Genomic DNA, 25,778 nt, shown 5'->3' with positions numbered 1-25,778 from the left:
CAGTCATGGTTTCATCCCTGGGAAGACTAGCTTTCCCTCTTTCAGCAACTGTTAATTGCTTATAGCTCTTCATCTAGAAGAATGACTCCATGCTATTTCCGCCATCTATGCTTGGGTGTCCACTGATATTGGGATTATTCAGGAGGTCTTTGTTTGTGAGCATGATACTGAGGTTTTATGGATGTTACATCTCAATTGTAGCTAGAAGGCATGATCTCACAACAGACTTTCTGGCCTTCTGCCTCTTACTATCCTTCTGATCTCTGTGATGTTTAAGGAGCCTTTTGTGCAGGAGTTGTGTTGTAGATGGATCCGTTGAACTGCTCACAGCCTATGGCAGTTGTTCTCTGCATTTTGACAAGTTGTAGCTTCCTGTCATTGTCCCCTACCTTTGCAGAAAGAAGCTTTGATCAGAGGTGACAGCTACATTTATCTGTGGGTACAAGGGTAAGTACTTGAAATGCAGTTGGGAATTATATTGTTTTAGGATGGTGGGAGTAATAGGTTCTCCTCTAAGATCTGTAATCTAAGTCAAGTGTAGTCGTGGTTAGCTACATTTACAGTACTAACCATTGTTTCCTTTTAAGTAGCTGTGGGTCCAATTAGATAGCTGTAGGTTACCTTCACTATATAAGCAACACTATTATAATTTTAGGGATATCTTGCCATGCTGGTCATTATTGTGGTTGGTATCTCTGATGGTTTGAATAAGAATTACCCCCATAGTCTCATAACTTTAATTCTTAGTAACCATGGAGTGAAACTGTTTGAAAGGATTACAAGGATTAGGAGGTGTGACCTTATTGGAGGAAGTGTTCACTAGAGGCGGGCTTTAGGGTTTCAAAAGCCCATGCCAAGTCTAGAATCTTTCTATCTCTGCTTGTGGTTCAAGATGTAGAATTTTAAGCTATTTCTTTAGTATCACATCTGCCTGTGAGCTGCCATGTTCCCTGTCATGATAATAATGTACTAACTTCTGAAATTTTAGGCAAGTCTCTAATTAAATGCTTTCTTTTGTAAGAATTGCCTTGGTCATGGTGTCTTTCCAAAGCAATAGAACAGTGACAAAGACAGTATCACAAGTGAACAGCACTCTTGATTGTTTTCCTCCTTAGAAGCTTGCATATCACCTTCTGGTACTGCAAAAGCTAGTCCTTGATGAAGAGGATTTTGGGTCAGTTCCAACTCAAACACCCTACACCCTATGTCCAGGATGTGTGGTGTCTTCAGCAGTAAGGACTTACCTTCAGCTTCTGGCAGCCTACTAAGGGCAATAACAATAACCTATATTGTTTCAGGAATCTCTTGATTTGCCTGACCAACAACTTGAAAGGTTTCTCGTGCCTGGCGTTAGGGTTTTTGTTAGAGAGTCTAAGGGTTTTGGATGGACTAGCATCACTCCAAGTTATTTAACTTCTTTTAAACATGTATATGTGTGTATACGCACACTTACATGTGTTACATGTAAATTTTGGTAAATATAAAATAACAATTCCCTATGTCTTTTTTCAAGTGTCCTGTGTGTTATTTATCCCCCCTGTCTCTCTCCTTCTGTATTGTCCTCCTTCCCACATCTCCAATTAAACACTCCCTCCCCATGTTTCCAATTTCCCCCTTCATATCCCCTGTACTATTCTAGATAAATCTTTGCTGTGGATAAACACAAAAGGATATGTAACTTTTTTTTTCAGAGAAGGCTAGAAAAAAATGTTGGAGATAACTGTAAATAGTTTAGAAGATCCAAAAGGATTTTAGAATAGGGCATAGCCTCCTCTGAAAAAAAAAAGCCACATATCCCTTTGTGTTGTCTCTAGAGATTATCCCCCACCCCCTACCATTTCTTGTCAAAGCTCTTTTATATCTTTAGGCCTCAAGGGATGGAGCATCATTTTCCTCTTTCACCTGGCTAGTTCTCCTGACTTTCCCTCCCTCAGGGGTTGTCCTTACAAGCTACACATTCCCTTGACCTCACCTCTCTTTATTCCCCTGCAGGCGCCATCATAACCTTTCACTGTCCATTCTTCACACCTTTTTATCTCATTATCTCCCATGTCTAGGACTGTTCAACACATTTTTTGTGGAATCAGGTCATATCTTATTGGACCTGTAACAGCCTCTAGCATCCCACAGAGTAATCATTAAACAAAAATTGACTATCCAGGGTATAGAGAGATGGATTACTGGTTAAGGGTAAATACTGCTCTTCCAGTAGATCCCTGTTTGGTTCTCAGCACCTACCCCAGGTAGCTCACAGCCACCTAGAATCCAAACTCTAGGGTTATCCAATGCCTCTGTATTCTTGGGGCACCTGCAATCATGTCCAGATATCCATTCACAGATAGAGTCAAATGCAAAATAAATCTTAAAAAGTAATATACCCCTCCTTCAAAAACTATCACATTGGTCATTAGGCTTCAGCATATGAATTATGAAGGGATGCAAACATCTATCCCATAGTAATATGTTCAAAACTAAGAGGTGAACTTTTCTGAGTTGCCCTGATCATGGTTTTGGAGTAGTAGGTAAGAACTTGGATTCTATAACATACAGCACAACATTCCAGCATAGAGCTTCCTGAGACTACTGGGGGAAATGCAAGCAGAGTAGACAGAAAACAACAATGTGGGGGTTTTTCTTTGTTTTTTTGCTATACGATGAGAGCCCTTTTCAGAGAAGGTCTTGATGGTGCCCATTAATGCCTATTTTAAGAGCCATCCTGGTAAAAATATAGATTTTGGCCCCATAACTTGAATCCATGATGGATACAAGTAACAATTGGCTCTGTGTTACTGCTATTAATGTAAGGCATCAATGCTATCTTTTAATTTTGTTTTTTTTTATTTTACTTTTATTGTCTTGTATTTCTCCACTATATGAAATTCCTATGTATGTATATAGCATACATATATACCATATATGTGCATATATATATATATATGAGCAACATATCTATGAATCTATATGCATATAAATAGAATAATTCTTCTGTAGGCAATAAAGCCATACTAATTTTAATTTGTTAAACACCCACTCTATTGTGTCACAACAGTACTTATCTTCAGCAAATATTTAAAAATATTTGTTCAACATAAGCTTGCTAATACGAATGGATTCATGTTCGCTAAAATGTATAATTACTTTCAAACCATATGCTGTTCTGATGTAAATTCATGTTAAGCATTTGAAGAAGACACCTATGATTTCAAAAATAGATCATATTTACTATTCTGTATATCTAAGCTTAAAATATATTTTGTGATTTTTAACTAGATGTCTGGGGATGAAATATGGGTTACTGGTAACTGTTCACTTGCAACCTTAGCTGTTACTGTCTTATATTCCTTCCTTATGTGTCTGATACCAGTTTGTAGATTAAATATTTAAAATAGCTATTGACCTATATGAGGGAGGTAAGGAAATGTTATAGAAAACAATTCATATTTATTTCATAAAATGAACATGTCTAGAAGCCAAAAGACCAGAATTGGTTAAGCAGAACCACCAAGCTACTGAGGTTGGAACTAGCAAGAGTAGGCTTATATAGAGTCAAGGATATTTTAAGTAGTGTGTGACAGACATACAATCCAAGTAAGGTTAAGCACAGAGAGAGAGAGAGAGAGAGAGAGAGAGAGAGAGAGAGAGAGAGAGAGAGACCCTCTGTAACAACGGTTTAACAATGGCTAATCCTACCAGGAATGTTCCATCCTCATGACCTATTTCCTCCTAAAAGCCCCTTTTCCAAAAGTTATTACATTGATCATTAGATTTCAGCATATGAATTATGAGGGCATGCAAACCTCCATCCCATCGCAATAGCTTCCTTGGAAATCAGGGAAACTTTTTAAAGTTATCACGCTAAATCTGTAGGAAAATGAGACATTTAATTCCAATGTCCTAAAGACTTACAGGTGTTGAATATTACTAAGATGTCATATGACCACAGATGTCTAATAACTGTAAGAAAATGGATGCCTTTTATGTTAGTCATATTTTCATCGCCATCACAAAATATCTGAGACAAGTTATTATGAAAAGAGGTTTATTTAGTTCACAGTGTTGGAGGCAGAAAGCCTAAGTGGCTCTATAGTGAGGGTCCCTTGTCTAAAACTCATCATGACCACACATCTTCAGTAGGAGACTGGGTAGTAACAAGCAAGTGATTACCTTTGGAACCTAGAGTGGGGTATGTCAGGTGGGCCATGTTTGCTCTATTCATGACACACTGGCCAGAAACACAAAGGATATGAGAACTATCAACAGTCTTTCCAAAGGAACTAACTCATGTCTATAATAAACTTATAAACATTGACTAGGCCCTAATTTTAGAGACTCCATCACCTCCCAACAGTACCAATATGGAAGCCACAATCTTTTACATACAATAGACCCTTTGGGACACTCAAACCATAGCCAAACCATATTATAAGGAAACCCATAATTCTATCATTTTTGGAGGAAGAGGATTATGGTCAAGATAAAACAAGTTGGAAGGGGAAGGACCAAAGAGATGGTACAGTGGTTAAGAGCACACACTACTCTTGCAGAGAACCTGAGATCAGTTCCCAGCACCAAAGCCAGATAGTTCACAACCACCTATAACTCTAGCTTCAGAGAAATCTGATACCTCTGGCCTCCATTAGGCACCTGTAGTTACATTCATAACCCCATGCACAATTAAAAAATAGGGCTGGAGAGATGGCTCAGAGGTTAAGAGCACAGGCTGCTCTTTCAAAGGTCCTGAGTTCAATTCCCAGAAGCCACATGGTGGCTCACAACCATCTATAATGAGATCTGGTGCCCTCTTCTGGCATGCAGGCAGAACACAGTACACATAATTAATAAATAAATCTTAAAAACAACAGAAAACCCACATTCCTGGGATCTGGATCAGTCCCATGCTGGTTTGCCAGTTATCAGTCTGGGAACCAAGAGCTCCCCTTTGTTCAGGTCAGCTGTTTCTGTGTGTTTCACCAGCCTGGCATGGACCACTTTGCTCATCACTCGTCCTTCTCTGTAACTGGATTCCAGTTCAGTTCAGTGATTAGTTGTGGGTGTCTGCTTCTACTTCCATCAGCTGCTGGATGAAGGCTCTAGGATGGCATATAAGTTAGTCATCAATCTCATTATCAGGGGCAGGCATTTAAGGTAGCCTCTCCTCTGTTGCTTAGATTCTTAGTTGGTGTCATCTTTGTAGATCTCCAGACATTTCCCTAGTGCCTGATTTCTCTTTAAACCTAAAATGTATCCCTCTATTATGGTATCTCCTTTCTTGTTTTCTTCTATTTTTCCCCTGACTCAACCTTTCTGCTCCCTCATGTCCTCCTTACCCCTCCTCCTCTTCTCATTCTCCTTGCTCCCTCCCCCATGCCCCCATGCTCCCAATTTGCTCAGGAGATCTAGTTCCTTTCCCTTCTACAGGGGACCATGTATATCTGATTTATGGTCCTCCTTGTTTACTAGCATCTCTGGCTGTGTGGATTGTAGGCTGGTAATCCTTTACTCTATGTCTAAAATCCACATATGAGTGAGTACACACCATATTTGTCTTTTTGTGACTGGGTTACCTCTCTGAGAATGGTTTCTTCTAGTTCCATCCATTTTCCTGCAAATTTCAAGATTCTGTTTTTTGTTTTTTGTTTTTTGTTTTTTTCTGCTGAGTCTATGGGGCTTCCTGTATAAGATCAGTGCTTATACCTAGCATAGGTAGCATAGGTGTGGACTTTGGGAGCCCATTCCACATAGAGGGATACTCCTTGAACCAAGACACACAGGGGTGGGCCTAGGCCCTATCCCAAAGGATATGATAGACTCTGATGACCCCCTATGGAAGGCCTCACCCTCCCAGGGGCGCAGAAAGGTTATGTTATAGGTAGGGTTTTAGTTGGGGGAGGGTAGGGGAGGAGGGGAGAGAGAGTGGACTGAGATTGACAATTAAAACAATCTTGTTTCTAATTCAAATAAAAAATCTGCAAAAAAAACCCAGTTAACTCATTAAACAATAAAAACAAAACAACAGAAAACTAAAAATATGATGGAACAAATTGGGTATTTGCCTCAAGTCCAAAATGTATGGCTTTGTCATAAAAATTAGTAAATAAAAATTATTTTAATGTCATGTTTTCACGAAAACAACATAAACTTAAAAATGTAGTGTGCTGTTTGTTGTTTATGATTATGCCTTATTATACAGTGGGGTCAGCCACACTCCCTCCCCATTTATTTCCCTTTTCAGTCTGGCGAATAATTCATCCACATGTATACAAGCAGGCAGACTTGTGAGACTGACAACAATAGGTCAACAGACTGAGCAACACCAAGTGTTATGGATAGTTCAGGTCTGACAGTGGAGCTTTTATAACTTCCCCACTCATTAAGGGACAGTTCTCTGATAATTGTGTGCTGTGTTGGACATTTTGTCCTATTGGCTCGGCCTTCAGCAGAGCTCCACAGGCCCAAAGAAGTCAAAATAGTACCCACAAATTTAAAGTCCTACATCTTTAATATGTCAAGCTATATCAGAAGCCCATAAAAATTCATGTTGTGTGACTCATTTTTTTCATTTTTATGGATCAGATCAAGCAAACTCTCTTATTAAATATAAAATAGCACAATAACGAATTACATTGTTGTAAATGTGGACTATCCTATATGAAACAGTCCTAAAATTTCCTGTGGAATACCTAAGTCAGCTGACAAAATAAATGTACAGTGTGAGATCATTGTTGTTGTAGGTGTATGAAGATGTCTCTGTATACAAAGGAATAAATAATTCATATAAATAAACATGGAAGCTATATGATATTATTCCTTAAGTTTTAAAAGTCTCCACAGGGTTATGAGTTTGAACCTTTGGTTCCCAGCTGATGGTACTGTTTAGGGAGAATTTGGAACTTTAGGGACTTGGTTATGTTAGCTAGCGGGTGTTAGCTAGCTGATGTAGCACTGGGGGTGGGGGTTGGTCTTAAGGATTTATAGGTTAGCTGTGCTTCTTGACCAAGCTCTCTGGTTCCTGATCTGCCAATGTGTGAGAAGGTAAGTTGCACCACAAACTCAAGTCTCCATGAAGCAGTCCACTCTAGCCTCCATGACTTCCCTGTAAGATGTACTGTACCCTCTCACCCAGTGGTTCTCAACCTATGAGTCTTAATCCTTTTGGGGGTCTAAAAAACATTTCATGGGGCTCACCTAAGACTATGAGAAAACACAGATATTTACACTGTGATTCATGACAGTAGCAAATTGCAGTTATGAAATAGCAATGAAAATAATTTTATGGTTGAGAGTCACCACAACATGAGGAACTGTATTAAAGGGTCACAGCTTTAGGAAGGTTGAGAACCACTGCACTAAACTGTGAGCCAAATAAAAAAACTACAAGACAAAACAAAAAACCAAAAAACCTTCCCTCCGCACTTAACTTGCTTCTGCTTCTATCACAACAAAAAGAAAAGTAACATGTATATGTATACACACACACCACATACACACACACATGCACACATACATGTACACACATACACACAAATATATATTGTTGGTTGCTTTTTACTCTTTGGCTCTGTGGGGAGGCACCACCCAGCACCCAGATAAATCACACACAGTGTCTTATTATTACTGATGAATGCCCAGCCTTAGCTTGGCTTGTTTCTTGCCAGGTTTCCTTAACTTAAGCTGTACTATCTACCTTTTGGCTCTGGGCTTTTCCTATTCTCTTACATCTGTTAATCTTACTCTTACTTTGTGCATTGCTGGACTGCCATGTAGCTCAATAGCTAGATGGCCGGGTGTCTGGGTGTCTGAGTGTCTGGGTGATTGGTCCCTGATGTCCTCTTTTCCTTGTTCTCTTGCTTCTTCTCCTCTTGTTTCTCCCTCTATTTACACTCTCTGCCTGCCAGACCCGCCTATCCTTATGTCTCCCTCGATCTTGGTCATTCAGCTCTTTATTAGGACCACCAGGTGTTTTAGACACACACAGTAACACAGCTTCACGGAGTTAAACAAATGCAGCATAAACAAAAGTCACACACCTTAAAACAATATTCCCAATACACACACACACACACACACACACACACACACACACACACACACACACCACAAGGCAACTGCAACTAAGCAGACTCACTGTATTAAGGTTAGATATTTAAATGTAAATATTACTTAATTTGGGATGATAAACTGTGAATTATTTATATTGTTTTGTTAAATATTTTCTATCTTCCTTCAACCAAAAGCATTGTTTGAGTAATTAAACAACAAAACTGTTTTAAAATTCTTAGGAGAATGCCAGAATGTAGCTTACTTGAGCCAGAGCTTTCCTGGGATACACAAAGCACATTTGGTAAGTGGAGGCTGGAGGACATAGTTCAAGGTCATTCCTGTGTATGTGGCAAGTTCAGGGCCAACCTATTATACAGAAGACCATATGTCAAAAAGGAAAATATCTTAGAAGAATACTGTGTGGTTCCACATCTTAGTCTTCTGAACCATGCCATTAATCACCAGCAGCATTTCTTTCCATCTAGAATATTGCAGTTTCCTGAAATGTTTGTAGAATGGTGCCATCTGGGACATAACTCTTGCTGTCATTACCAACCATCACACACACCTATAAGAAAACAAAGCAGGCAACCAACCTACTTGAAAACATGCATTGAAATTGTCCTGGGTGCTTTAATACTTGCCATTCTCATAGGCATGGTCTTGTCCACATTCCTAGTGACTGTGATTTGGTTTTAGTAAGGCAAAGTTGCAGTTCAGTTCTATAGGGATAGATACATCAAAGTCACGGACTCGGTAAGTAGCTTTAACCCTGTAAGCAATGAAGTTAAGCAAGAGTCCCATTTGAAATTTAAAAAAGCCCACATTTATAATACTATCTTCATTAACTGGCATTTCACTAGAAAGGTCACCAATTAAGTTATTTTTATAGGCAGGTGAATAGAAGCTATGTTTCCATGACAACAGATGGTACATAACAAGATTTTTAAAAAGGTTAATGGAACTTGTGGTGAGCTTAATAATGATGCATGGCAATCATTCATGCTGTATTTTTTTCCTATTGCACAGGCTTTCACAGGGCTGACCGTTGTTGAGAACAATGCTTTTTTTGTTTTTAAGATTTCCAAGTGCCTGTACAGTGGGATATTTAGAGAGGAGTTTAGTTATACTGTTCTCATTTGTTTGGCTTTGACAGAGGAAGGGATAGCTGTAGAAGTCTGCCTAGATTGGCTCAACTGGCCAAGGAAAGTGCAGGGTTAGTCAGGACAGCACACACAGATTGTAAACTCGTCCTCCTCTGCAGGCCACCATGGAATTAAATGGTATGTAAAGAAAAGTAGGATTTAGACTTCTGAACTAAGCCACCAGGTGGAGAATGTTGAGCATGTTGGAGGAACAGCAAATTGGCAGTATGGCTATGGGGCTGACCAGCTCCGTATTAGAAACTCCTTTGTTATCAAAGAGGCTCAGGCACACATTGTAGACCCAAATAATCAGGTTGGTCAAAAGAACATTTTCCGTGCAGAGAAATCCATGACTGTGCTATGAATGGGACACTGGGTCTGGTGTCCTATGATTGTCTTACCCTTTCAAGGGATCACCTGCCCTTGCTGAGGGTTTTTAGACTTTTCTTCAATCTAGAATATTTTTCAAAGCAAAGTAAAGTAGATATTATAGTGTAAACAACTTATGTTGCTTTAGAATTCAGAATGTATATTTCTGTGTCTTCAATGGTCCATGACTTCATTACCCTGACTTCGAGTGTAATGTGTTAGTTTAAGTGGATGATTTTGTATCAAAGTGGAGGCTTATTTTCCTTCATATGTCTCTAAGATTACTGTTTGACTCTAATGTGTCTTCCTCATTTTTAAAATTCTTTTAAGAATCCAAGGTTTTATGAGAAAACTGTAGATAACCATAAGATGAATATTTCAGTTCTAACAGAAAGCTGAAAATAACTAAACAGTGTATATTAACATGAATTTTCAAACCCCCGATAATTGCTTGCAGAGTATTTGATGGTCAACATTTAGAATGCAATGCATCAAGAAGTTCTGTCTGAAGTTGTAGCAATGTTGGTCTGAAGTTTATTTTGGGGGGGTAATCAAAACATTTGTGCTACTGAAAGAAAAAAAGTGAGATAAAAGAAAATTCCTAAAGCAATTAGTAGCTTCTTGGTCACCCTAGGAGAGATGGATCTAATCTAAGAATGACCTGTCCTAATATTTTATGATTGATGCTCCAGTGAGATAATGACTGTGATTGATCTGCAAACACTCGCTTCAATGTCCTGCACACAATATCAATTCACAACAAAATCAAACATTCAAGTCATTTTAATATGTGGTGTGGTGGTTTATGGTCTTTTTCTTTATCGTAGTTTCTCCCAATGGAAATTTCACTTGTCAGTAACCAAGTGACGATCTCTTTTGACTCACACAGGACTCAAACTCCATGTGGCATCAGGTTTCTTTGAAGTATTAAGTTGTCATATGGAGCTGATCAGAGATGCCAAAGTATAGGTTGCATATCTTAAAATGTTTTATTTAAGTCCATGATCATAACCACTTTGAGATCTTTATCTTAGTTTTCTCCTCTCAGCTTAGACCTTCTGTGTGTAGATGAGCATACGGAATAGAAAGGAATCCTTTAGCCATGTCTGTCCTCTAAAGAGTCCTATGGCTATTGCAGGATACAACCACTCATGAGTTTGCCTCAGGTAACAGAAGCATTGTAGAAAATTAAAACTAGAAAAAATGATTGGTGTGAATCTAATAAAGGTCACACACCCTTCCTTCCACCCTTCCTTCATTTCCCAGAGATCAATTTCTCCTTACCGTCCCAGAACTGAAATTATAAACAAGCCCCATCTTGCTTGGGTTTCTTTAAAATGGGTTTGGGAATCAAACATGACTCCTCCTTCCTAGTAGCAAGGACTTTACCAGCTGAACTGCCTCAAGCAGCCCCCTCCCCCAGTAAGGTATACCTTTCCTTATCTATCAGCATCAGATAGTGCAATGTTTATAACTATTTACCTGCCTTTTGTGGAGATGGACCTTCATAATCTGAGGGGAAAAGATAGAATAGACTGTCTCAATATTCATGTTAAAATAAGTCATCTAAACAAAAGCCTTGAAGTTTCCGAGAGATACGAACAGCTCTATGATAGTTAACCTGGAGAAATCTAGAGCATTTTCCATCCAATAAACCAAACTTCTGAATCTTGAGCACACTTGGAGTTACTTTAGCAAGATCAAACCTTAGCATTTATATGGACTGCACACTGTGCCTCTCCTGCAAATTCCTATGTTGAAGCCCTAACCACCACTCTTTGAAAAAATGATGTAATACGCCAATAGAATCTTCACAATAAAGTCAGAATGAGGTCATTATGGTAGGCCCAATCCAATATGACAAGTATCCTAAAAAGAGAAAAATTTGGACACTAAGATGTGCATAGAGGGGAGCTATGAAGAGATACAGGGAAAAGATAGCCATCTAGAATAAGTCATGGTGAGAAGACTGAAACACACCATTTTAACTGGCCTCAGAAAGAATCAGCACTGTCAGCTTCTTGATTTCAGACCTCTAGTATTCACTACTGTAAAATGATAAATGTCTGTTTCTTAAGTCATACCAGCTGTGGTTCTGTCACAGCACCTCTAGCAAGCTTTTTTGGTACCCAACTATCTCATCAGGAGCGCAGGCTTCCGTCCTGGCTAGGGCCTGTGCTTCCCTAATCAGGGCTGTTGGTGGCAGTGTAAGAGCTTAGGGAAAAGATGAACTATAAGAGTCCAATATGTTGGAACACTGTGACCAAAGGGATGTGGAAAAGAAACACAGAGACACCAAACTTGATTACTGTCATGATTTATTAATATTCAGATTGAAAAAGGAGCCTTACAGCCTCAAGTTACACTAATTGGCACATTTGTTTTATTTATTTTTAAAACAAACCGGGTTTTTTAATTTTTTATCCTTTTTGTTCATTCCATCACGTTGAAAATGAGGAAACAGAAGTGGTTTTTGAATTCACTTAATATTTTGGACTCCTCAGAACGGAACATTGCACACACACACACTTGGAACAGAGAGAATAGAGAGGAAAGTGGACTCCCACAGGGCCACACGCACCAGATCAAAAAACTGGGGTACAGTGCAAGAATTTCCCAAGAATGACTGCATCATCATTACCAAAAACTCGCCATAACAACACCAAGAAACAAAATATTTAAGCCACACTGTTGGACTTGGGATCTTTCCTGCTTTTTTTTTTTTTTTTTAATGTTTGCCACACAGAGAGAGGGGGCTAGTAGGTAGAAGAGGACAGGCTCACACACGTGAGCGGGACAGGAGAGGAAACTTCAGAGTGGTGCAGAGAAAGGGCGGGAGAGACAGGGTTCAGGTGGGAGCAACATGGAAAGCCATTTCTTAAAGTTCAGGCATGTTCTTGGTCAGCCTCGGGGTCTTCTTTACCCTCATCCTGTCGGGCACTTTCCTTAGGTTTGGCTTCATCTACAGCTTCTGAGGAAGAAAACAAGATAGGGGGAGGGAGAGGAGGGTTAGTATTTTGTCTCATGAATCTGTTCAACAGTACAGTGCATCTCTTCTTTTCAAGTCATTGCATAAGAGATCACGATAATGTGATGATTAATATCCCAGCAATCCAATTTCCCAGACCAGAAGCTTTTATTTTAGGAGGCTGCTCAGTAACACATAAGGAAGTGAAGGGCAAGTTCTCACTCAGTAGATATTACATTCGTGTGTGTGTGTGTGTGTGTGTGTGTGTGTGCGTGCGTGCGTGCGTGCGTGCGTGCGTGCGTGCGTGTGTGTGTGTTGTTTAGGTCAGAGGACTACTTGCAGGAAGGAGTCAGATCTCTACTCCCACCTTGTGGGTTCCTGGGCTGGAGCTCAGGTTGTCTGGCTTGGTGATGAGCACCTTCACCCACTGACTCGTATCTCCAGCACATCACTGGTTTTTTACTTTGCAGGCTCACAAGCGAGGCACCCACAATAACCTTGTTTTTCTCTTGCTTAATGTCAGAATAATACTGGCAGATAATTCATGTGGCTCATTGAACATCCTCCATTCAGTTTATCTTGCCATTTGTTTGTAGTCGTGTGAACTTCAGAAAGTAAAATACATGAAATTTAATCCTCTGTTGGTGCCAGAGGAGGCCGCTAAAGGCTGCAGTTTGATGAGGAGGAAGGAGGTTTCCTTGGGAAAGTGGAGTTGGTTTAGTTCTTTGTGGCCCCCTCTTCCCAATACAGGGAGCATAAAAAAAATACCTGAAACTGTAATGCCTATCTTATGACCACAGAGACAAAATCTATATACTCAATATAGTGGAAAGGAAAGAAAATTCATCATTACATCGGGTGTACCACATTTGAGCACCTTTCCATCATCCTTCTCATCAATGCAGATAAAGAATCAACCACTTTAAAGCACTCTGATGGTTTACAGTCTCTTGGAGCTGAGTACATTCCAAGGGAATACACAGAACCATGAAATGAGTATTGCTCTGCTCAACAAGGTTGATTTTTATCTTTATGAAGGTTAATTTCCTCAACTCCAAAGCTTTCCCTAGATAACTCTGTCAGCTGATTATATGCTATAGACATTTTACTAATATGCCAGCCTGTCTAAATAGAATCCTGCATCCCTAAAATTACTTGGTGCCAACTGATGGCATATTTTATGCCCCATACCAAGACCACCTTTAAGTCAAGTGATTTTTTAGAGAGGTCTTATAGATTCAGAAAAAAAAAGTCCTAGCCATGGTTATAATTTGTGATAGTGGAATGACACAAAGCAAAATAAGTAGGGGAGGTGGAGACTGCATGGGGCAAAAATGGGAGAACACACACAAGGAGCTGTGAGCCTTCTTCCCTATGGAGTTTTAAGGATTCCCTTAATCCTTCCAGCCATGACATGTGAGTACACATGTAAGCCAGCATCTATTAGGGACACCCACTCAAGCTCACATGTTCAGATATGCACTGGGAGCTGGTCACAAAGGTGCCCACTGCTTAGCATGAACTGATGCCAGGTTCCAAGAATGAAAACAGATGTTCAACATAAAGTACACTATTTATACAGATTTTAGGCTCAGGAAATCATTCTTATCAAATAGGGAATTGAGAGAACTTTTCAAAGTCTCAGTTCACAGGTGCCAATCATGAGCCAATTTTCTAAGTCAACCTAAGGACAGAAGCCCCTAGCCTAATGTGTTAGCATTAGTTTTCTCCACACTTTTGGGTGTTAAAGATACCTATGCCCTTTAAAATGTAGCTTTCGTTATTGGTTTCTCCTCTTAATACCTATTCCCTGTCAATTTTTCTTAGACAGATAAACTGGAGCCAGTTGGATTTTATTAGTCTGGAAGATTTGTATTTAATTAGAAGGCAATGAGTAGGCTTTGAAAACACTAAAGCAAAAAAAATAGAAGTGTAACAGATAAGCTTTAAGGAGATTTAATGAGAAATGTTAAATAAAATGGATAGCTATCGGAAGGAGATGCTGAGGTTAGCGAAACAGACCCCCGCTTAGCAGGCCATTAGAAGAATTATAAAAATTTATGTGTCTTTCAAGTCACTCACACATAGACTGGCATTCACTTAAAGCCAAATATTTATATCTAAATAAGGCCACCATTATCAAACATACCTTTGGAATTCCTTCTTTGTAAATATATCTTTAAAAATGTACATAGTTTCTATAATCCAGACATTCTCATCTGGTAAGTGATTTAAGTAGCTATGAGGAATAATTTCACATTATAATGACTAACTTATATATACTTGAAGTTTTAAAGTCTTACTGGCTTTGCAGTATGCACAATTCAGTCTGACTTACTTCTGCAACACAATGGTTACTCAGAAAGAGCCTTCAACCAGACAGTTTTCCAAGTGACAACTATACCTCTTGATGAACATTGAGTGAAACAATGAATAAGTATCTTCTTTTCATAAACAAGGGAATTGAAGTACAAAAAGAGATGTTCCTTAACTCATATGGTTTGCTGAGAACCAAGCCAGGACTAGAGACCCCACAGTCAGATGTGGGGTTACACCTGATTTAAAAGCAGCCACTTTTATGGACATCAAATGCAGCCTGTGAAGGATTTTAAGATCAAATGGAAGGGAATTTGTTAGGATATTTGTGATTTAGGGTAGGTCCATTTGAACCTGCATGCAGGAAAGAATGTCTCTGTGTAATTAAAGGGTTTTCATTCCCACTGATGCCAACCATAAACAAGTCTTACTGACAGTAAATCACACTGGCCATACAGCAGTAGATCTATGATTTTGTGTTTTCTTCAGCCTTGATGCCTGGAAGTCTGTGTAAATTATGAGAGTCCTGGCCCTTTGTGTAAGGTATTTTGCTTAAACTAATACTTCTAAGATGCTGTCAATGCTCAGAACATTGTAAGTGCATTTGTTTGTATTGTTTCATTTCCATCCTTACTGCTACTCTACCCACCTTATGTTACATCTTCGGGATCTGAAGCAAAATAATTTATGTAAAGTTGTACACATGGGTGGTAAGTGGCAGCTTACCTCAGCCTGTAATAGAGCCTACCTAAGCCTTCTGCTTGACACCACATCCTCTGCTCTCCCTTTAGCCCAATCAAGATGGATGGACTCAGTGGGAACAATGACACAAGTCCATAGTTACAGTCTCAGTCAGTTTCAATAAATTCTGTAAACTGACTTACAGAAAAATGGCTCAAAATGGTGGGAAGGACACTCATTAGTGCTTGGTAATACGAAAGTTGGCCTTGGCACATTCTGGTACTAATTATATAATTTGCAAATGCTAGCGATGAGTTAATATGTAATCTTGGTATTTTGAGCAAAAGAAAAAATCTTTGATCATGGTGGTGAGCATGAAAGACATGAAGCTGAGGCCAGCTGGTCACTCCAATTTCCACAGTCCAATTAGCATAAATAACTACATTCCTCATGCTGAGCATCACTTTCCCTCTGTGACAGTTGCTACTTAAGAGCTGAAGAAGCTAATGGGCTGTAGTCACATTTTCGATGCCAAGTGACATCAAACAAGGGAGCAGAGGTAACAGGGCTCAGAGCTGGCAAGTAAGTCTGACATGCGCAGCAGAACCAAAGCAGCTATCATGTAAGATAAAAAGTAGAGCACAGTTTTTCTTAGCCATGTAGCTCTAGATGCTGCTTTTAATCATATTAAACAAAAAATTAATATTAATATTCATTTTTGTTAAGATAATATAGGGAAAAGCACCATGGCACTATGGTCTGAATGATTGTATTCCTGAAAATTTATATATGGAAATCTTGATCCTGGGTGTTAATATTAAGGGATATGGAGTCTTTAGCCAATGATTAGACCATGAGGGTAGAGCATGTGTGTTACGATAAATCTCTCTGCCAAAAGTTGCCTGAGCCCCACCGCCACATCTGAGCTTTACGCCAGCTGCCCGCCTGAGTTAGGGACCAAATGAATACACAGAAACTTGTATTAGGTTCAAAGCTGCTTGGCCAAAGACTAGGACTTCTCATCTGCTAGCTCAGTCTTAATTATCATAAATCTATATATGTTATAAGACTTATTGGATGCCTTATTGGCGTCCCTCCTTGCCAGTAGCTCACTTCCTGCCACTGGAGGATGTGAACGGGAAAAGGGGCCACTTCCTGTTCCCTCACTTAGATATGAGTCTCCTTGCTATGTCACTTCCTGCCTGGATCACCACTTCTCTACTACATTTCCCAGAATCCTCTTTGACTCCTAGTCCCATCTAACTTGCTGTCTCATTGGCCAAACAGTATTTTATTTAACAATCAATAAGATAAACATACATAGTACATTCCCCATCACATGTGTGCTTTGGCAGAAGGTTATTAAAAAGTGGACCGTTGAGCACTCTAGTTCCTTCCGCCATGTGAAGACACAGTGGGGATGTTAGCTCTTTAAGACATCAGGCACTCCCTTGAGAAAGTGAATTAGTTGTAGGCTTGATTTTGGATTTACCAGCTGCTGAAACAGTGAGAAAGTAAACTTCTGATTCTTAAAAGCCTCCCAATTTTAGTAACTTTTTTTTATATCTGGAAAGCTAAAATACTTTGACAACATATACCTGTATACATGTATGTGTGTGTGGGGGTGGGGGGTATATCATGTGGCCAGATGTTGTGTCCCCAAGTTGGTCTTCATCACACCAAAATCAGCTCCCCAAATCTTGTCCCCTTATGAGGAATGGAGATGCATTTTAGTGGCTTGCATTAAGAAGAAAAAAATATTTATGTGCCACAAGCTATGAGATTAAGAGAACATTCTAATAAAACATGGTCATATGTTCAAGAGTAAACAATTATATCTGTAGGAGAAGCTTAAGGTAGGAACTTAAAAAATGTTTAATCTACTTTCTTTATGCCATAATCTAAGTCACATGAGTGCCACCTAGTAATAAAAATCATATTGATAAAACTTAGACAGATGATTTTAATATTTAACAAATAGTTGTAAGTTGCCTCAGCAGCATTTACCCTTTGCAAAAACTTGCTTTTCTAAACCCAAAGACCTCTTAGAAAGCATCACGCTTGCAGAAAGCATCTTTTAATTTTATCACTTATTTATGTGTTAACTTAAAAAGACAAAGTCAACATCATAGACAATGAAGTCATATATTATTCATGCATCAAAGTTGAAAGACACTTCAAAATGAAGGAAAATGTGTTCATCCCCTCACTAATGTATCTGATGAAAGGAACTGAACTACATGCTGTTTTATGAATTAAGAGTAGACACTGATTACAATGAACACGATTGTATATGCTAGTAGTTTCTAGAATGAGGTACTGCTCATTGGAGAGAGAGTGGCACAGACAAGAGTAACTTGGTAGAGCTCACCTGCAATTCTCTTGAGTCGCTTCTCTTGAATTTGCAATTAGAAAAATGGAAGACCTACATAGGTTTTTTTTCTACATTATGTGACTCATGACTACCATTCTCTCCCCACCCCACTCTTTTTTTTTTAACCCAGAGCCTTGTACATTCTAGGCATACTAGGCAAGTGCTCCTTCAGTGAGCTACACCGTCAACTCCATGATTGCCATTCTTAAAAATAAAAGATCAAAGTCACATTAAAAGAACAATAAATGTGTAAAAATATGTATCCATTTGCACAGTATAATGGTAGTCATAAATGACAAAACTACAAAAGAGATTTGAGTGAAGAGTTTCACTATGGTCATTCAAGTTCTACGCCAACCCTGACTCCTACCCTTGCTGAAAGATTCTGGAGCAGTTCTTGCCTTTGATGGGTTTCATTCATTTCCTCGAAAGGGTGAGAATAGTATGTCTGTGCCTTCCTTCTGTTGATGAGCAAACACCAAGAACATATGCAGCAGCGGCTGCTTGCGTGCCCATCCAGGCAGTCTGGTTGTAATGCTGCTGGAGGGATGGCGGTGTTCCCAGCTGCCGTCGCCCACATGGAGCTCTAATGGCCCCGTTTCTTGGCTCTTCTCCAGGTCCCTCCACAGCCCTACATTACTGAAATTAGGTTGAGTGGATTTCCGAGTAAAACATTACCTCTTGGGACCTGCCCAGCTCTCCCCAGCCTTGTCAACATTGATTAAATAGAATCTGCTATCATCCTGGGGCCATGCCCACAATTACTCTACCAGTCACCACTGGGCTGGGGTGCACTTCCCTTTCCCTTTTTATTTTCATCTTTCCTGAATGCTAAGCATCGTCTTTCCCTCAAAGCTCAAAGGAAAGCAATACGAAGTGGGTACTTCACAGCTTACTCACATATGGCCCTTTTGACTCACATGGTCTTTTTTCTTGAGCTGTACACCAGATGTCAATCTGGAGCCTAGACTGGTTTTCGTTGTCACTAGGACCCATATTTTCCTTTGTCATCAGTGTTTCATATTGTAAATTATATTAAAATGCTGAGCCTGTACACATAATTTTGATGTCAGGATAATGATCTAAATTACACCTTCACCCTTGTCCCTTGTTTTCTGAGCCTTTTAAAGAGAAAATAATCCATTATGCGCTTACATTTTTCAAAGAGTGACAATTAAGAATTTAATTAAGAAATGTCAAAGGCAGCAATGGGGTCTTGGTAACACTCAAAACATACATAGCATCCACATGTCCTTTACTACCCTGCAAGTTTCAGAACTAAGCAACTCTATCGTTTACCCCTACTCTTCTGTCAACTAGTCATACAAGTTCAGACAAATTAGATTTCCTTTCTTTGCTTCAGTTTCCTAATCTAGAAACAATAATATGCACAATTGTGCCTGCCCCACCTCTCTGAAGGTTATGTGGAAGTTGCAAAAAAATGTTTTAAAATACCTCACAAACTATTAATGGGACCTTGTGTAGTCTGTTGAGTATTTAACCAACTATGGGTTCCAGATTTCTTTGACTTTAATCTAACTTATGGATTTTGTAATTCTCATTCTAAGACAAAAAGTTCCAAAGAAAGAAAAATATTTTTTCTCTTTTCTCTTTCCATTTCTAAATAAAATGAGACCCCACATAACATTTCTATATCTCTGGATGAAAAGGATATATGTCTTGTGAAGTGCTCTACACAGAAAAACAGACACTCATAAAAGGAAGATATTTAACCAAGGGAAGTCATTGCTATAGAAGCTGCTAAGGAATACAGGCTTCCTAGTCAGTAAAAGAAAAGCTGGTATTTTTATTTGAAAGGATAATAAATCCAAATATTAAAAGCAAAAATCAAAGAAGGATAGGTCAATTTGTTTTAGGAACTTCTTAAATTTATCTATATAGTTAGCCTATACAATCAGCAAAAACTAATATCCCATGTCCTCCCATGTCTGACATGCAGAAAGAGCAACAATTAAAACTTACATGACTTGTCCAGTAGCTGTCAGTAATTTCTGGCATAAGATGCAATAACTATATAAAGTTAAATGTTTTTAATTGTATTTCGTGTGTGTGTGTGTGTGTGTGTGTGTGTGTGTGTGTGTGTGTGTGTGTGTGTGTGTGGTGCTAGGGACCAAAACACAGGACCAGGCAAGCTCTCTTTAGCTGAGCTACATCCCTAGTCTGGTTACTTGATTTCTTACTGTGATTAAAATGAAATGCCAACTTCATAGAGTAAAAATACAAACTCCAAACTTGATAGCATTTCCCCAGTAGCTTAGCCATAATGCTCACTACTTCTGCATATGTCAATTACACACTGAATTGGCAGTCATGTACAGTTATATGGAGGTATTGGCTCTGTAATATACCAGAGTGATCTGGCAGTTGAGTCTAGTTCTAAGGCATTATATGATAAGGACAGGAAGAATGTGGAGTCAGCATACAGATAAGCACGAAAATTTTGTGAAATGTGACATCAGGGATAGAAAGATAGCTATGATATTGCCACTCAGAGGCATTTATACACTTCAGCCTCAGGAATGTGGTTCACTTCTCTTTATTCCAATGTAGACTTATCTATGGTTCTAAAAGTTAAACCTCCCTGACAAGACAGGTGAACATATCGAAGCTTCATCAGAGACTTCTAAAGGCCTAAGTAAATTCCATCTTTGTTCTCTAAGCATTGCAGATCCTATTTGGTTTGCTGTAAATAGACTGCAAGTGATCACTGAAATACTGCCCCAGTTTCCCTTACAACCTTAATATTTCCTGTTTTTATAAATAACAGGAGAATAACACACACACACACACACACACACACACACACACACACACACACACACACATATACACACTTGTGTGTTCCTTTGAAAATGAGTGAAACACATGTCTAGTGTTGATTTTGTAAATAGTTTAGCATAGGAAAAAACAAAATAAATAGAAAAAAACCTTTCTCAGTGTCACCTTATCCTTCATTTGCCATTCAAATGTGTGCTACAACTCTGCATCCTTACCCATGCATATCAAAGAGCTTCTGTACATTGTAATGGTTGCTATTTGTGACCTGTGCAAATCTTACCTCTTCAGGCCCTGACTCCCATCTCCCAGGAGCTGCAAGTGGTTTGGCTAGCAACAACTCACACCTGCCTTCTTGACCTATAAACCAAACTGGGGCCACCTCTATCTCAGGTACCAGAGGGGACATGTCTTTCTAGATTCCCTGCTTTTTGTTGTGGTGCAAATTCTGCTTCAGAGTTCTCTGAAGGATGGCACACATCTCAACTCTCATCTTTGCCCATCTTCTTCTGCCCTACTGTCTTCAATTTTAATTATGTCCTTAAAGGGTGCCACTAATACTTTAGTTACCCAAGAATTCTGTTCTCAGGCTCTGGTCCAAAGATATCCTTTTCACCAAGAATGGGTGTGATTGGAAGGTAGAGTAGCTAGTACTTTATTCAATGTATAAAAAAGTTGAGTCATTTGAATTTATGCTCATCAGTTCATGACCCAGCTCAACTATGTTTCCAACTTCTAAACCACTCTAGAGAGAATTAACCACTCTTTCTTTCATGTGGAAATTGCAGTCCTTGCATTAGATGCTCATATGCAGTGTCTTTTTTAGTCTTCAATTGTTCATAAACAAATGTATTTTAAGGGGTATATTCACACAAATTCATACTCCATAAAGCAGTATTTTTATTTGATTAGCTAATGAATCTCAATGCTTAAAGCATGCCTTAAAAATAGCGTGCATCTGTATTGTCTCCAAGTCCTAGCACCATGCTTAATATCTATGCTCACAAAATACTGCAAATTATAAAAATAGAGGAAAAACCATGAATGCTTTTTAAATGTAAAAAAAACTTCAATAACCTCAGGCAGGAAAAATGTGGATCTATAATGAAACTCCAACTTTCAAATTAGGGTTACAAAATGAATCCCAACAAACTGTAGTTCATGGCCATGGGAGACATCCACAATTTCCTTGCTAATTTTAATTTTATAATTATTAATTTCACTAACAGTTATTGAGATATGCAAGAAAGTTTTTAAAAGATGGATATTTTAAGCATGACTATTCTTAAATGGCCTAGAGCAGTGGTTATGGGATAATCCTTGAGCCGGACTACATTAATTCCTCCCTGTGATAATTTACTATAGCTTTGGGTAACTTACTTAACCTCTTGTAGCTTAATTTTCCTTATCTATAATTGACAGTAATGTTGGTACCTCCCTCATGGGGTTGTTAGAAGAACTAAATGTGTTTATTTAAAGTCCTTCACAATGCATTTCATGTTTTAGTCATGTGCTCACTTTGAAAGAGAACATTGTCCAGTGTTTGTTATAGGCCAAGTATTGTATTTAGGAGCTTGACACAAAATGACTCAATATGTACATTCCCTGCTTTTTCATATTTTCATAAAGCAGAAATGGTGAATTCACAGAAAGGAAGAAAACTGAACATTAAATGAAGGAAAAAAAGCCTAACATACTGTCACTTCCTGACTCACAGGGATGCTTAGTAAATCAGTTGTCTTCTCTGTCTTCCTCACTACTGAGAACTCATCCAATCTTGGAGAAACTTTTTTCAAGTATTCTAGAAAAAGGAAATAAATGGCTGCCCTATAAGGCTTTTGGTTACAGAAAAGAGAGAGAGAGAGAGAGAGAGAGAGAGAGAGAGAGAGAGAGAGAGTTCTTTAGTTCTTTGAAAACAAAGCTTTGAAGTTCTGAAGGTTCAGAAATGATTTCAAAGGCAAAGATGTATCACTGGCCAAACTGGCAGGGCAGCAAAATGAAAAGTCAGATGTTTGCAAGATAAGAATGAAGGCTGCTGAGCAGAACTGTACAAAAGTTAATGACATCTCTGTTGAAGTCTCAGCTTACATACCAAGAAAACCTACTTCTTCCTACCTATACTTCATAGCGGTAGATTTCAAATGAAATAGCCTTATTCTTGTTCTTAGCTCTGTTTGTAGGAAGCATGAGTACTCACATTGAATGAGCAGGATACAAACTGCCACTTGTCCCTATGTGTGTAGTGAATCTTGTACCCAATGGACAAGTTACATTGGGAATGGTGATTTTTCTAGATGTCAGGTTATCACAGTTAACTTTAAGAAAGAATTATTCAGTCATATTAATAGAATTATATAATTTAATAATTCATTGTTTAAACTTTAAAATAACCATATAGACTGAGATTTTCCAGTTCTATTATGAGAAAGATACTTAATTTCTGGGAAGTCTTGTGGTCATGTGTTGAGGGGCATGAGCTGAAGAAGAGATCCCCAGAGAGGACTTCCCTGATGTGCCAATTCTTTTCACATATGCACCATACTCCATTGTTCTTTTACCTTCCCAAGTGAGAAATCCTGCCATAAACTGTCAGGCCAGGGAAGGAAGTGGCTGTCTTCCCAAATGACTTCCCAGGCCAAAAAGTCATACTTCCTTAGGAACATTTATCAAACATGACAGAAATTGGTACCTCATTCTCCTCCTCAACCTGAAAAATGTTTTCTACAATTCTACCTGACACACTTTGGAGGAAGTTACAACCAGAAAAAAAAAAGACAGAAATCATGCCCTGCCCATCATGACAGATTGTTTTCTCAAACTGTGAGCCAAGTCAAGCTTATCTTCTTTCCAAAAACAGCAACAAAATGAAAACCCCATGCAGAACCACCCAGACATGATGTATTTGGTATTATTTATTTATTAATTAATACTTAGGAGAAATTTAACAGGATAAGCAAGCTTATTGGCCATTTTTATCAGTATAATCTCTTGGTTTTCCATTATCAGATTTTTTGAATTATATATAAGCTTTGGCATTTCAAAAAGCCACTCCAGACATTATCCAGTGATTTATGTCTTTGTTTGTTTGTTTCCTTTATTTCTTGAGATAGTAAGTATGTCTGAAAGTCATAAGGAATCACTATTAACTACCTACCTAAAAGGGAAAACCCCTAAAATATAAGTAAGTCTGTTTATAAATATATATAAATAGTTGAAATGAAAAATTTCCATCTGGATTAACATCCCCCAAAAGTCAAAGATCATCTAGTCTAACCAAACCCCCAACACCAAGCATGGTGGTTACCCAAGAGATTCCCAAAACATGACAGGCTATTGGCCTTTGTTGACTTCCAGAAGTGGGAGACTAGTCCTTATTCCTGAAGACACCATGTACTTCAAAGGCAGGAGTCAGAGGCCCTTGAGCTGGAACTGATCCTAAAGCCTCCTCCTGTGATGTGTGTCTTGAGTCTGACTGAGAGGAAATGAATGAGCTATCTTCCAGGTTGCAATGATGTTTGTTTTAAAGAGCCTTCAATGATCCACAATAATGTTTTCAAATACATTGAGTTAACGTGGCTTTACGTAGATAGTAGATAGTTCCAACATTCATCTTTAAAAGCAAAAAACACCTCAAGGTTTTCTAAATCCTATACTCTGATATCAGTTTATGTGATCTGGTTATCTGACTGCAAGGCTGACATTCAGAAATTAAAGCTGGGCATGACTCCAATTCCAGGAGTGTGACACCAATCAAGTTACAGTTGCCTAACAGCCTCTTGGGCACGTGAATAACCATTGGTGAGATGTGAGCCTATGAGATCAGAGCTGCACTGATAGATTGCACTCAGTTAGTTTCTTGTCATGACTTGCTGTGATGTGTTTGGGTAGAACTTGAGATTAGGCAGACAATTATTTATCCTTGTTGTGTAATTTTCCCTTATGGCTGTGTCTACACAGCACAAAGCAAACCAGAAACTTGGCAGTTGTCTTGCTAATTTTATCAATGCAAATGGCTGAACTACATAATTCAGGACAAAAAATCCTAAGTCTGTATATATTATCACAGACTTGGCTTGTGATGATTCATAAAATTACAGTAAATTGTTCATGTAATTAGTGAGAGCTCGGGGAGCCCTTTAGATGATCTCATCCCAGCCCCTTCTTCCCTAACAGAATAACAGAAGACAGAATTTCTGTGCTTTGCTTTCAGGGATTCGGGGATCCTTCCAGGAAACCACAGTGCTTTTCACCATCCTTGGGGAGTGAGCAGATTCTATACCTGATTTTATTTCATGCCTCTCCCCACAGTCCTAAATGTACTGTATATCTCTATTCCCTCCATCTTTCTCTTCCTCTGTTCCTATTTTCCTTTGTGACAGACAAGGCAATTCAATATAGTTTAGTAAGAGCTATCAAAAGTAATCTTAGACTCTCTGGAGGCTCACAGAACCAGAACTGTGAATTACTGCTTTATAAAATTTCAATGTTGTGTTCAGATTGTAGGGGGTGAAGTAGAAATCCTACACAGAGAGGGCAAAACAACAAATGGGACCTCTAAATGCATTCATTAGGCTGAATAGTAAGAACTGGTTATGGTACATTTTATAAATTAAATAATGAGTTACTGAATAGTCACAGAAGTGGCTAAAATTATTACAGATGCTGTAATATCTGTGAATCCATAAGAGATCATTTCTATGTCCTGCAAAGGAGGAAATAAAAGTGAATGCCATTCTTCTATCAATCACCCCCTCCAGATTCCAGTGGTAGCAGAATGTTAAAAAGCCAACTGTGAAGGTTTAACACAATTTTGAAGTTAATTTAAAAAACATTATTGTAACAAGCAAACACCATAAAAGGCATTTGTATTATAAGCTTACACGTGGCTAAATAGATGCAATCCCATCTCTTACTGGGACAATTCATTTTGTAGTCATTGTATGCTGTGGTTTCCTGGGGCTTGTCAAATTATGGTGCTGCCTTTGCGTAAAAGGATTGCTTTAGGAATCAATGGCATTTACTGGAATACATCAGAACTGTATTGGAAAAATAATTTTTTGTACAGATTTTTTTCTCTTTTTGGTCACAA

The 25,778-nt window shown here is 38.7% G+C and overlaps 1 protein-coding gene across 1 annotated transcript in view; it reads right to left on the bottom strand.

Moving 5' to 3' along the window:
• Nucleotides 1-11,854: 11,854 nt before the first annotated feature.
• Nucleotides 11,855-25,778, bottom strand: part of Gap43 (growth associated protein 43) — a 45,044-nt gene continuing 31,120 nt past the window's right edge. Inside the window, exon 2 of the mRNA XM_035444355.1 lies at nucleotides 11,855-12,525. Within this exon, the coding sequence (XP_035300246.1) occupies nucleotides 12,440-12,525 (86 nt within the window). The 3' untranslated portion in view covers nucleotides 11,855-12,439. The remainder of the gene's footprint in view (nucleotides 12,526-25,778) is intronic.

Source organism: Cricetulus griseus, chromosome 4 (assembly GCF_003668045.3).
Source record: "Cricetulus griseus strain 17A/GY chromosome 4, alternate assembly CriGri-PICRH-1.0, whole genome shotgun sequence".
Lineage (NCBI taxonomy): Eukaryota > Metazoa > Chordata > Mammalia > Rodentia > Cricetidae > Cricetulus > Cricetulus griseus.
The sequence above is the reverse complement of the archived record's forward strand: the minus strand, read 5'-3'. Positions and strand labels throughout refer to the sequence as shown.